The sequence below is a fragment of the Cololabis saira genome, chromosome 10 (genome assembly GCF_033807715.1).
Source record: "Cololabis saira isolate AMF1-May2022 chromosome 10, fColSai1.1, whole genome shotgun sequence".
Classification (NCBI taxonomy): Eukaryota; Metazoa; Chordata; class Actinopteri; order Beloniformes; family Belonidae; genus Cololabis; species Cololabis saira.
The window spans coordinates 16,895,252-16,908,673 of record NC_084596.1 but is presented as its reverse complement, the minus strand read 5'-3'; the positions used below and the strand labels follow the sequence as shown (position 1 = coordinate 16,908,673).

The following is a 13,422-nucleotide window of genomic DNA, read 5'->3' as shown; positions in this document are numbered from 1 at the left end:
AATATAACAAAAACCCAGGTTCAGACCTTTTCCGCCAAATGGTTTGTAAGAACACAAATATGGACTTCACTTCAGCGTCAGCTTTTGATTTTAGTTTTTACTTTTCAGTACTTTTATGAGCTTTTTAACTTTTGACACCGTAATGCAGTTATTCCCTGTACTCGTTTACATCTGTGTAATAATATGTGATGCAGAACATGTGACTCATTTTTGGCTAGAAAAGGTGTGTGGTGTAAAAACTGGCAACCATCCGAAACAGTTTGAGTCTGTTTCAGCTGATTAGCTTGAGGTGGGTTTGCTTTTTCATTGCTCTACTCCATTTTCTTAACAACTGGATGTGAAGGGAGACACAGAGAATCAAATACGGGGACAGTACTGCACCGCCGTCTTCGCTCCTCGGGGAAATCATCGTCGGTGTAGCTGTTCCAGCGCTGAACTCTGCCGCTGTGATGAAGGCCTGCCTCACATCGCTCCGTAACAACTGCAGCTGAGTCCAAGAACAACTGCTAAATGAGGTTACCGCGAGACGCGGGGATATTGTTTCATCATTTTCTGTCCTCGCTGGAAAAATATGTCTTCTCCCTCCAAAACAGCATTAAAGAATGAGCATTTATTTGACGAAGTGCCATATTTTCCTCTCGCTGGAAGGAACCCAGGATAACGTCAGTGAGCCAGCTGCCTGAAATGTGGGGCACGATGAAATGTGGTTTACTGTCCGCCTCCTGCTGAACATTATGAGAAAATGTCACTTGTTCTTGTCAGGACTGAGTGAGAGGAGATGGACAGAGTCTAGATGCAGTGGGGTAAAGCATATAAAAGACAGTAAAGTACAACCTCTTTTTAACATCAGGACGCGATTAAAAAATCATCACGTTACTGGAAAACGACTGAGCCGACACGCACAGTCAAAGTGAAGACATAAGTTTGTTGATGTTTCTTCTGTAGAAATGAAATGGTTAAGAAGCAGCCTGGCGCTGCTAATCAGCTGCACTGATTCACTTATCATCAGCAAGTGTAATCACCTCCATAAAAGCAGAAGATTATAGCAGCTCGTTTGTTTGGAGCATTTGGGTGTATGCTAACACAATACCAAAGAGGAAAGACAAAGGGTTTGAGAACCCTTTAAAGGTATTGTGACATAATTTTTAACATGCTTTTAACACTATTAAAAGTCTTGGCCAATATCCCTCAAATGTGTCTAAAAGAGTGTAACAAGAAAAACTTCACTCCAGTACTCCATGCCTGGCTTTTTTTATGACGGTGTTTTTTGCCTGTGAAAAACGCGTCCTTTTCCCCCTTTCCTGTCAATCATTGCCCCGCTCCTCCTCCCAACCCCCCCCCCCCCCCCCCCCCCCCCTCCACTCCTCCTCTCCCCCAAACTCCCCGCACAAAGCAGACAGTGGATCAATGGTATGTGATTTTGTCTTGCACATCGTCCAAGGGCTGAGCCTCGATCAGACTCAGGCACTCAGGACTCAGGCACCCGACCGCAAGCGGTCTTCCGTACGCCACATTTCCCACGCCCGCCGCTCGGACGGGGATTCGGCGCTGAGCTCTTCCCTCTTCGCTCGCCGCTACTGAGCTGAGTTTCTTTTCCTCCGCTTAGTAATATGCTTATGCAGCGGGTTGTCTCGTCTGATCTGAGGTCGTAGGCGGAAAAAAAAGCAGAGCGCGGGTGGAGAGGAGAGACGTCTCTCTCCCTCCAGCCCGCGGCTCAGCGCTGATGGGCAGGGAGCTGGGTGGAGGGGGCGTTGATTTAGCGGGCCGTGACGTCACGGCCCGCCACCAAACCAGATGCACCGTCTTTGCATAATTATGCGGAAAATCCCAGAAAGCACACAATACACTGAATGTTAAAAGTTCGGTTTTTTTTGGTGTAATTGATGTCAAGACACCCAACAAAACACAAAAAATCAAGAAAAATTTGTTTTTCATGTCACAATACCTTTAAGGCACAGGTGTCAAAGTGAATCCCAGAAGGGCCGGTGTCCTACATGTTTTAGATGTTTCACTGCTTTAACACACCTGATTCTAATTAATCATCGTCACCAGCTTGTCATCAAAGTCTGGATAGTTCTGTTGATGATACAGTCACTTGTATCATGGTGCAATGAACCAGAGAAACATCTAAAACCTGCAGGGACACCGGCCCTCAAGGACTGGAGTCCGACACCCCTGCTTTAATGGATTTGAATAGAAGACATCATTTTGTGGAAGAAAGTCTAAATATATGGTAAAATGTTTTTAAAAAACTGCCTGGTTTTACAAAAGGATTAGCTCAGTGTCTCCTCTGCTTCCTTCCAGCCTCGACTCGGGTTGTTTTCTCCTTCGACGTTGGTAACGGCCCCCTGGAGGTTCACGTGGAATCAAATGTCCCTCTAAATGACAACCGGTGGCATCGAGTTCGAGCTGAGCGCAACGTCAAGGAGGCATCGCTCCGACTGGATGAACTTCCTGCTGTGACCCAGGAGGCCCCGGCTGACGGACACTTCCACCTGCAGCTCAACAGCCAGCTGTTCATAGGTGAGGGTGAGATACACGAGCAGCAGGCTTTGGTAGCTTTGTTCTTTATTTATACCTAATTTCCCGCCTCATAAAATATGCACTTTGTTCACATCTAACGTACACAGTTTATCGTCTCATGCGATGTGTTCTTGGTTCTCGGGGGAACCATGTAGTTCACTTCAGTGTTTCTTCGATCCACAGAATTCAGCAGCTCTGTCTCAACCAAACGCTTGTATTCATCTGTTGTCCTCGTTCCTGTAGAGCAACCTCTCCTCCCATTCGTGTTGTAATTGTGTCACTTCATAAAATATTGGGCGGTACAGGGTAATTTCTGCTACCTGGCCTGGAGCAGTTCACCTTCATGGCAGTTTATTTGACCAACTGTGCCAATAAATACACCCACAAACTTTAAATCAGCACCAGAGATTGTTATTTTTTATTTTTATATTTTCTCGTGAGGGACCCCCTGCAGTTTGAGTGCAGTCGACCGCTGCAGCTCATTAGGACTGTGTGATTAAACAGTTGTAATGGTTTTGTCCCTAATTGTCACAAAAACAAAACAATGTCATAAAGAAAGAACAATAACCATATTTGCCAAACTATAAGAGGGAGCTGCTTAAGGGACAACAACTCCTTTTTTTAAGACATCTTTTGGAAATTTGTGTTTGGTCGATTTTTTTATTTTTTTTTGTTATTCTTTCTTCTTTTTATGACAATCCTTCCCAGCAGTAAATAGTGTACAGCTGGAAAACCTGCTTATTTCCCAATAAATGGTACCACATTTATAAGGAAAATACATTCGTGGGTTGAGCAGCATGAAGAACTTATTCTCTTGACTCTCGTTTGATGTTTATTTGATTGCATGCTTGAAGTCCGAAGAAACAAGACATATTTAATTTATTAATTTGTCAAACATGAGGCTCAGTAGAATGTGGAAGAAGCACGCACAGCCACAACGTCCTGGCACCTCCTCCTCATGCCAACGTGGTTGTGTCACCAAGTGTGCAGTGGCTGGTGGAAGATACACATGTGCACAGATGTTGGATAAAGACTACGTTCACACTGCAGTTCCCAAGTGACATATGTGACTCAGATCTGATTTGTTTATGACAGTGTGAACAGCACAAGTCACATGGAATCTGATCTTTTCAAATCAGATTCAGGTCGCTTCCATATGTGGTTCTAAATCGGATACAGGTCTGATGTTTTGCAATGCGACCTCAGTGTGAACAGCCAGGTCGGAATTAATGCGACTTTGACGTCACTTGAGAAGAAGAAGAGATATTATTTCATAATAGACGTACCAGAACTGATGATCCACAACCCCCTGCAGAAGAACAGAGTGCCATCCTTTGCGATTAAAGTAGTCACATCATGATCCCACCACTCCTGACTCCGAGTCCGCATCCACACACACCTCTCTACAGACGAGGCAGCCATCGCTCCACAAAAAGCCATTATTAAAAATGCGGCTTTCTTTCTCCTCCTTCTCCTTTCATTAACACTTGCTCACAGTTTCGTCGGCTTCCACCACACAACAACTTCAAAGTATACCCATGTACGCTCACTTCTGTTGCCTCCATGTTTACCGCCGTATGACGGCGTGCTGCGTGTGACGTCTTTGTTATTGTTCCTCTGTGCATGCGGGTCAGTTCACACTCCAGTCTGATATAGGACACATTTTAAAAGATAATGTGAACAGCCACACAAAAAAATCGGATATCGGAAAAAAATCGGAATTGAGCATTAAGGCCTGCAGTGTGAACGTAGTCTAAGAGATGCTCCTTGATGGCCACATCATTCATCTGCACCTGCTGGGCTGCTTTAAACTCAAGGGAGAATGTGTTCAACTTCCTGGTGATTTCCTCTGGCTTTCTACTGAGAAATGGCTCAAATGACAATGTCCTTCATTTACCTTTTCAGTCTCATACTTGTGTGTGTGTTTAGTGTTTGTTCGGTGTGTTTAGGCGGAAGGGCACCATCATCTGCAAACGTTATCTCGTTGTTTCTTCCCTCGTCCTACTTTTGAGCTGCTTCGTGCGGGACCTCACCGTCTCAAACCCCCAGCGCTGTCATGATGTGCTGTTTAATTCTGTGGGCACACTCCGGTTGCTGGCACTGCACCCCCAGTTTTTGTGGGTTTTGTTGAAATCTTCCGTTTTCTTTATGCTGTGATGAGCAGCATGTTTAGCCTCCCTCTCCCGCTGATCCCTGCTCACTCTGCTGTTATGTGATACCTTAATAAAAGCATGACAGGCAATGACTCTCTGAAGAAGGCGGAAGTTCTGCCGAAACTGTCAGAAAAGTTTGAAGGTAAGACCTCAGATCCTTGTCTGAACACTGGGGCGGCAGTAGCTCAGGTGGTAGAGCGGGTCGTCCAATGATCCGAAGGTCGGCGGTTCGAATCCCCCTCCATCCCAGTTACTGTCGTAGTGTCCATGGGCAAGACACCTTACCCAGCTTGCCCCGTGTGAATGTGTATGAATGTGTATGAATGTTGGTGGTGGTCGGAGGGGCCGTTTGGCGCGGAATGGCAGCCACGCTTCTGTCAGTCTGCCCCAGGGCAGCTGTGGCTACAAAACGTAGCTTACCACCACCAGTGAGAATGTGTATGAATGAATAATGGTCTAAGTGTAGCACTTTGAGATTCATTGAATGGAAAGTGCGTTACAAGTTAAATGCATTATTATTCATTATTATTATAACAAAAGAAAACCACAAAGCTTAATAAAAGCAGTTAGAGACGTGACTGCCAGTCGTGCACCAGACAACTGGAGGATGCTTCTTATTAAGCTGAATCATGTCTGGGGGATTCAGGGCTAGTCCACCTGGAGGACAGGTGCATCGATCCACCAACGTAGTTGTAATTAAAACTTGGTAAGCAGAAACTCCTTTTGAGAAAGGAAGAAAAAATCTTTGGAAGCACCCATCTTGACTGATTTTCCAAAGCTTTTATTTATTCCTTAATCAGTCATGCATCTCGTAAAAATGACACCTTAAAGACAGTTTTGGACCTTTTGAAAGTCAGAATAAGCATAATATGTGAGGATGGGAGGAAAGCTGTGATTCACAAGCAGAGATTGGAGATGCCGGTACTGCAGCTGATCTGTTAACAACCTAGTAATTTATGAACACAAACGGAGCCGTAATATCAAATTACTGCGGGGTTAGAAACAATAAGACCTGCTACTAATCAAGTAACAGGTAATTAATTTAAGGATTATTTCTGTAAGTGTGAAGCTGAACCTGATTACCCTTCTGTTAAACAGTTTTAAAAACTGATATATTTAAGCTTGGCGGTTTTGGCACGGATTGAAACAAAAACAACCTCCCAGATGCTTTCTACTTTCACGAGAGTGCGAAAAATGTATTATTCAGCTTAAAGACATTCACATTTACATTTTAATAATAAACAGCAGGTGATTATAAAATCACTAGAGCCTATTAAGTGTGGTGTTGTTTGTTTACTTATTAATTTATTTAGGGTGAAAAGAGCCAGTGCACTACACCCCTCATTTTTGATAAAAGGCTTTTATTGTAGAAAATGGCCCCCTCCAAATAAACTGATCATGACCTGAAACTCAATTTATTTATTTACCCACTGGCTTACTTACTGTTCTTTATGTTTTCTTTACTTTTGTTTTCCTTTCGTGGTTTCTTTTTTTTGTTTTTGGCAGAGCATACTTGACTAAAACAACAACAGTGACCAGGGAGAGTTTTATAGGACTGGTTGACTAAAACTTAAGTCGTCGAATTTTTCTTTGTCATTTGTGCTCTCATCCTTTACCCTCATTCTCACCTATCAGCTTGTCTGGCTTTATTTATCTTTGTAAAGTGATTCGCTGAAGAGTAGGGCTTGTGTGTTTGTGCTGGCGCAGACTTTTGGTAAGCCATAAATCTACTTGTGTAGATGGGTTACGGCTGAGTTTGCTGTTGTGCTTTTGCCTTTTACATAAGCGTTTATTGAGTTTCAACTAAACACAAGTCCTTGAGTGATGAAGCACACGGACGACGATCCGTTTATATACAGAAATCTACTGATGAGCATTTGTGAACAGATTTTAGAGATCAGTTAAAAAAAACACACATGTTGATCTGAAATCAAATAATTCCTGTTGTGAAGCACTTGTACGTGCACATGAACTCAAAAAACCGGCGCTGTTGTCCTACAAAGTGCTGAGCAGGTTTTGGACCAACGCCACCAGCTGCTCAGCACGGCTGAGTCTGAAAGTGCTACGGTAACGCTTTCTAGCCACCAACAAAGGTCTTGCTCTATAAATAAGGAGGCTGTGATTACATATATATGTGTGTGTGTGTGTGGTGTGATGGGATTTCTTTGAGGGACAGTCTTTAAATCCTGTCTTTCTGAACCCGAGGCTTTTTATGAGACAGTGAACTAATTAAGTGCGTCCAGACTTTCATCAATACCACAACCTTGTTTACCTCAGCCTCGCCTGCTTACGTCTGTTTTATTACTCAGTGCTGCTTTTGTCCGTTGATCCTCGAGAAGTTAAGGGGAGAAAAAAACAAATCCTTCTTTTATTTACAGGTTGGATCATCTTGTCAATATTTCTACAAGATGTCCCAAAACTAGGTGGATAAAAAAGCAACAAAGACGGATGAAAGTGGAGGACAGCAGGAGTAATAGCGTAATCAAGTTCACTGAGTTTACACGACAAAGACCGTCTGTAAAGCTTTTAATGTGGCTGATGGGCTAATTCCAAAGCTTTAAAACTTAAAGTGAGGAAGAGTTAGACCGGGCGAGGGGTTCGGAATAATTAAGAAGCACCAACAACACTTGTTTAGCAAGAGCAGACCAATTTGTAATTTAATTGCCAAATAAGCGTCTCATAAATATTTACAACACTGTCTTGTTGTGTCTAAACCAGTGGTTTTCAAACTTTTTCAGTCAGGCCCCCCTTGGGGAATTGGAAATATTTCCGAAGCCTTCTTCCCTGAGTATTAATTTTTTTTTAGAACTTATTTTATGAACATATATTAATAGACATGAACTCTTATTTGTACTGCTGGTTGCAAATAATCACATCACTATTCCATTCCTATTCCACACTCTTTCAATAACTTGTGTGTGCTTGCTTTCCCTTGCAGATCTTCTCAAACCGCACACAGTCCTACAATTTCAGATCAGCTTCTCTCAGGTAGTTGTCGATGATTTTGAACAGTTCATCAGCTGCTGCTCTCTCAGATCCTATGTATCCACATATCTGACATACGCGATTAACAGACAGTCCTTGTTGCTGTCTGCGGCCTCGTCTACCTGGACTGCAAAGCGTTGATCATTTATTTTCTCAACAAGCTGCTCTTTCATGTCTTCTGAGATGTCACTGATGCATCTTGCAACAGTGTTGTCTGACAGGGGGATCGCTCTGAGTTTTTGGGCAGTTGCCTCATCAATTATAGTTGAGACCATATCTATAGCACAAGGTATTAACTCTTCAGCAAAGGTGTGTGGTTTCTTAAGGCCGAAATACGGTTCTGCGTCAAAACGGCGCCGTGCCTACGGCGTGTGGTTTTCGTCCACGCAGACCACACGCCGTCACCTGCGCCGTCACCTGCGCCGTCACTGACGTGCACCTCCCGAAAATTGTAACTACGCGTCGAGGCGACGCAGACCACACACACACAGAGAGGGCTGTGATTGGTTCGCTTGGAAGCAACACATTTCCGGTTTCCGGTTTCAAGCAGTAGTAAACTTTCAGGGCTCTTTTCTTCGTTTATATGTGATTTTTTTTGTTTTGGTTTTTTGCACAATAGTCCTGATCTCTTTGATTTACTGTGACCGGAAAAAGTTGGATAAACCATTCAGAAAAAGATCGCTAACTAGCGGCCGCGGGGGGTACTGCACCGCGACCAAATGGAGAGACGGAGAAGTCCGAAGGGTTCATGACGGCGTCACGGCTGCGGCGTGTGCTCTGCGTTGGTGTGACGCAGAACCTTAATTCAGCCTTTAGACTGGGCGATACGATAAGCCACTTTGTAGGAGGCAAGTTGAGCATTAGAAGTAACTGATGCTGTTTTAATGAAGCGTCTCTGCTGACCATGATATTCTTGAAGTTTTCTCTTGAAGAAATCTAGGGGCTTCTTCACATCATTGGAGTGTGTGGTCTCCAAGTGACGTTTAAGCTTGTTCGGTTTCATGCTATCGGCTGCTAGGATTTTTAGACAGAGGACACACAGTGGTCATTCCTCCCCACTGACCACATTAGATGTGAAGCCAAATGAGACGTATCCTTCATCATATTTTCTTGATTTGGGTTTTGTACCTGGAAGGCTTGTTGTGGACTCCTCTGGTTTTCTTTTAACTGCCGGCTTTGTCAAAAAAAAAAAAACGTCTCCATTTTGTCTGTTTTAAAGCTCCGCTCTTTCTTCCTGCGCCCTCCTGCAGTACCTCCGCACCCCACTAGGGGGGCGCGCCCCACAGTTTGAAAACCGCTGGTCTAAACAACAAGCAACTACACTGTAAGCCTTGCAGCACAACAGACTTCCTCTTCAGGTATCTTACTTCATTCATTTTTAAAAGTAAGATAGGCTCTGGATCGCCATGACCCGGAACAGGACTGAGCGAGTATATTGGACGAATGGATTTTCAAAATAGTCAGAATCCCAATTCATTTATGAAAGAAGCAAAGTAATTCTGCAAATATGTCTTTAATGTAAAATGCAACTCAGTTTTCTGAATAATATATTCTTCATGACCACAGGATTCTCCAGCAAATAAACTGTTCCCTTTGTGTATGATTTGTGCTGGTTTGCTACTCTAGTAACTGAAAGTAGAACATGCTGCGGAGTGGTTCTGATGCATCCCAGACCGACCGCTGGCCTGATTGATCAGACCCAGATTGAGAGCCTGTAAGCGATCCACGGGCTCTCCTATCCGAGGGGCGGCACCAGCGGTTGCTTATCAAACTGCCTTTGTAAGCACTTAGCGCTGCAACCAATCCAAGCAGAGAAGAAGACGTATTCAGAGCAACCAAAAATTAGTCAACAGCATAAACTATATACAACAACGGATGAAGCATTCAGTCACGTGACCCATTGGTTTCTGAAGACCGGTTTTGAAGCCTGTTTCCTTGGTGCTGAGCGCTGCCATGTTGCTCCACAAGCAGACAAGAACACGCCCACTGCATGTCAATCAAAGTTTGCTCTGCTCCCAGCTCCTTTAGCTAAATCCCGCCAAATTATCTCCAGAGCTGCCATCGGACATTTACAGCGGGATATACCGTTTAACATGTTGACTCGATGGCAAAATCAAAAATGGCTGTGTTTAGCCGATGCTAGGCTCATACAAACGCGAAGTGCAGTGCTAGACGATTACGGATGAGGAATTGATAACAACTATCAACTGGCTGAGCCGCCTGCCATTCAATCATATTAGAAATAAGTGTATTAACTCCATGTGAAGCCTGATTTATACTTCTACATCAAGGCTACGTCATAGGTGTGAACTCAACGTCGTGGGCTATGACGTAGCCTGAAGTCCACCTCTCAACAAATGTAGTATAAACCAGGCTTAACAGCTGAAGGACTGAAGACATCACTGGAATAGGCAAAGATCTCTGTTCATGAGTTTACGGTCATTGAACAGATCAGTCGTACATGGCAGCGCCACTGAGAAACTGTTTTGTAGACGGATGAAACGAGAGCTGACTCGTACAGGAAGAATGCTTGGTATTATGTACAGAGCAAAAAGGACGGCATGTACCAGCATCCAAACACCGTCTCAGTGGTGAAGTACGGTGGAGAGAGATCACTTTGCATTATCATTGCTATGATAATAATCATTTCAAGTTTACCAACATATCCTACAGGATAATGTCTCAGTAGAAGTCAGGTGATGCAACAGGGCAATGACCTGAAACATTGAAGTAAATCCAAAGTATGACTTCAGAAATTTTGACCAACCTACTGAAATGCTTTTTCATGATCTCAACTGTTCACTTCCAACATCCTTCATCCGTCTTACTGTAACTGAAGAAGTTCTGGAAGAGGAATGGTCAAAACCTCCTCCTGAACGTTGTGCAGGTCTGACTTGCCCAAGGAGGTTCGACCAGCACTTTTACCTCCAGGGGTTCATTTACTTTTCCCTTCAGCAACATGAACATTTAATGAGTCTGTTCAATATAGAGGAGCCAAAAGATAATTGTTTGTCTCTAATCAGCTTCAGCACCTGATGTTCGTCTCTTACTGAGACTTTGATGAAGATCAGATTTCCTTCTTTTGACACGTTAATGCAGAATATTTGTTTATTTCAAAGGATTCACGTTCTGTACTTTTTCTTTTCATAGTATAAAGGCTCACAAAGATGTATCTAACTTTCATGTGGTACAGCGTGAGCCCTTCTGAGCATAAGTACAGTCAAGCATGAGGCACTACAAAAGAGCTACTCAACACAAGCAATCTGCAGTTTTTTAACTTTCTCCTAGGAAAAAAAGTAGCGGACTACCTCAAGTCCTTTACAGGATTTATTTTTAAAAGGATGACTAGATTCAGTAGCCTTCACTGACTCTCTGCCATCGCCACTAGTCAGAGGATGACCCGAAATAAGCACTCGGGTGTTGACTTTTAATATGGTGAGATTTTCTGTAAAACCGGATTCAGCGTTTGAATCGCAGTATTTATACCAGGCGTTTAACCGCGTGAATTGTATTTGCTTGACTTGTCTTACATTGTTTGAATTATAAGCCGCTGTCTTGGCTTTGCGTGCAGTCATTCTGCATATTTCAATATAAGCTCTATTTGTATGACATAATCTCTTCCTTTATATGCCAGTGAAGTTCATTGTTTTGATTAATAAGCTCTGTTGCTGTCTTGCATGGATTCATGAGTCATGCCATGCCATTTCTCTTTTAAGCGGCTTTAGTCCCCACACAGACACACACACACACACACACACACACACACACACACACACACACACACACACACACACACACACACACACACACACACACACACACACGTTTCAAGTGAGCTCAAATGCAGGAGTCACTTCCTTTGTGAAGTTTGTAATTGGTTGTTTGGACTTCTTTGTTTGTACTTGATCATGTTTTATATTTCCATTTATCAAGTTATTTTCTTTTTCTACAAGACAAAAAAAACATCTGCAAGGATTTCCAGGATTCCTTTGTTTTCCAGTTCACATAACCATAATGCTACTGAACTAACATCACATCCAATTGTTCTGTGTTCATGGAACAATTGTTTATTATCTCAAACTGTTTGCTATTACAGAACCAGCAAGGTGTTTGATCTTAAATCCAATCTTCCATATTGTCTTACAATTTAAACTGTATAAGAGCTGGACAAACCCCCTGTTACATCACCCATAGGTTTCCTGATATGGCTTTTTAAGCCTATTTCCCTCTTGGTACTGCACAATGCCCGTTTGGAAACGAGCAGAACAAGCAGCCCTAGGAAGCTAGCTGAAACAACCATCTGTCATTAATACTTCAATACACCATTAAAGGGCATTCTGGTGATTAGGTCCCTGTGCAATCCTATAAGAATTTGCAGTGTTGCCAGTTACTCAAACCCAAATTATCGTACAACACGCCTTAAACCAGCGTATTTCCACGAAAATGATTGTACGCTACAAATTTGGGGGGGGGGTCTGTGTGAGAGAGGAAGTGAGGCGCGATCAGAGGATAATAAAACGTAACTTAAAACACCAAATCAAGTACAAACAAATGCTCCTGCTGAATCTGATTACAAATTAGACTAATAGTGAATAATAGTTGTGAAAAATACTCAGTTTTTGAAAGTTGTTGTGAACTTATTGTACCTTTTCAGCATTTGATCATACAGAGGTCAAAATGATTGTACAAACAGGATAATGATGGTACATCTGGAAACACTGAATGCTTGAACCAATGAGCTTGTCACTTGGCATCAATCTCTTAAAGGAGCTTGAGGCTCCTTTTAAGAAATGAGACTCTCTAGCGCCACCCTTCACCACGACGGCCGTTGGGGGTACTGCAGCCAACAGTGAAGCCGGCACGGGAGAACGGGGAGAACGCACATGCAGCGTCATGTGACGTCACATCCGCAGGACAGCGCGGGAAATTCGGGACCGAATTGCAGCACATTTTGCAGCACACAGCCTGTTCAAGGCAAAGGAGAGATACACTAGAGGGCTCATTCTTTTGGGTTTGGAACGCTTCATCTGACATTATTACTAGAAAACTTAAAATGTATACGGATTTTTTTCATAAATCTTATCACAATCCGGCCTCAAGCTCCTTTAATCAAATGAGGTCTCACTCGCTGGCACCCACCCACTTTAGTCCAGTCAGAGCTATGATGCTAACTGGTATTATTATGAATTACTTTGAAATTTCTCCAATCATCCACACTTAAAGAAAGACATCTGAAATGAGTGCTGCAACGAGGACTAGCAAAGCTAGAGGTTAGACCCGGTGCCCAGCGGCCTACGCTGCGAGTCGTCGGCTAACAGCGATCTGCCGTGGCCCCTAGCGGCTTCAGGAGGAGCTGCTGGAGACGCTGCTGGAGTAGCTGCTGGGGACGCTGCTGGGGAACGCCTCCCAATCCCAGTGACGTGGTCGCTGCTTCGTTCTTAGCTGAACTTTGTCCACTGACCCTTCCAGACAAACCCAACCTGGTTGACAACTAACTTCACAACAAAAAGTATCATCTTTAAAGTTAAGCAACTAAAAAGGTTCCTTTTGGGTACAGAGAAAAACAATGTTTAATGTATATGGTCAATATACAATTTATGATGTACTGTATAGTGTATGGAATATGTAGCTCAATGTAGTTAGAAATTGTGATCATTACCACTATAGTGATGTTGCTAATGTAATGATGTGGGTGGGGTTAGTGGGAGGGGGTTAATGGAGGGATGTAATTGTATTTATATATTTAAAGTGTAAAGTATTA

General features: G+C 43.2%; 1 protein-coding gene across 1 annotated transcript in view; it reads left to right on the top strand.

The window, feature by feature from the left end:
* Positions 1-13,422, top strand: part of LOC133452490 (contactin-associated protein-like 4) — a 189,123-nt gene that overhangs the window by 137,531 nt on the left and 38,170 nt on the right. The window contains exon 17 of the mRNA XM_061731840.1: positions 2,305-2,523. Within this exon, the coding sequence (XP_061587824.1) occupies positions 2,305-2,523 (219 nt within the window). The remainder of the gene's footprint in view (positions 1-2,304; positions 2,524-13,422) is intronic.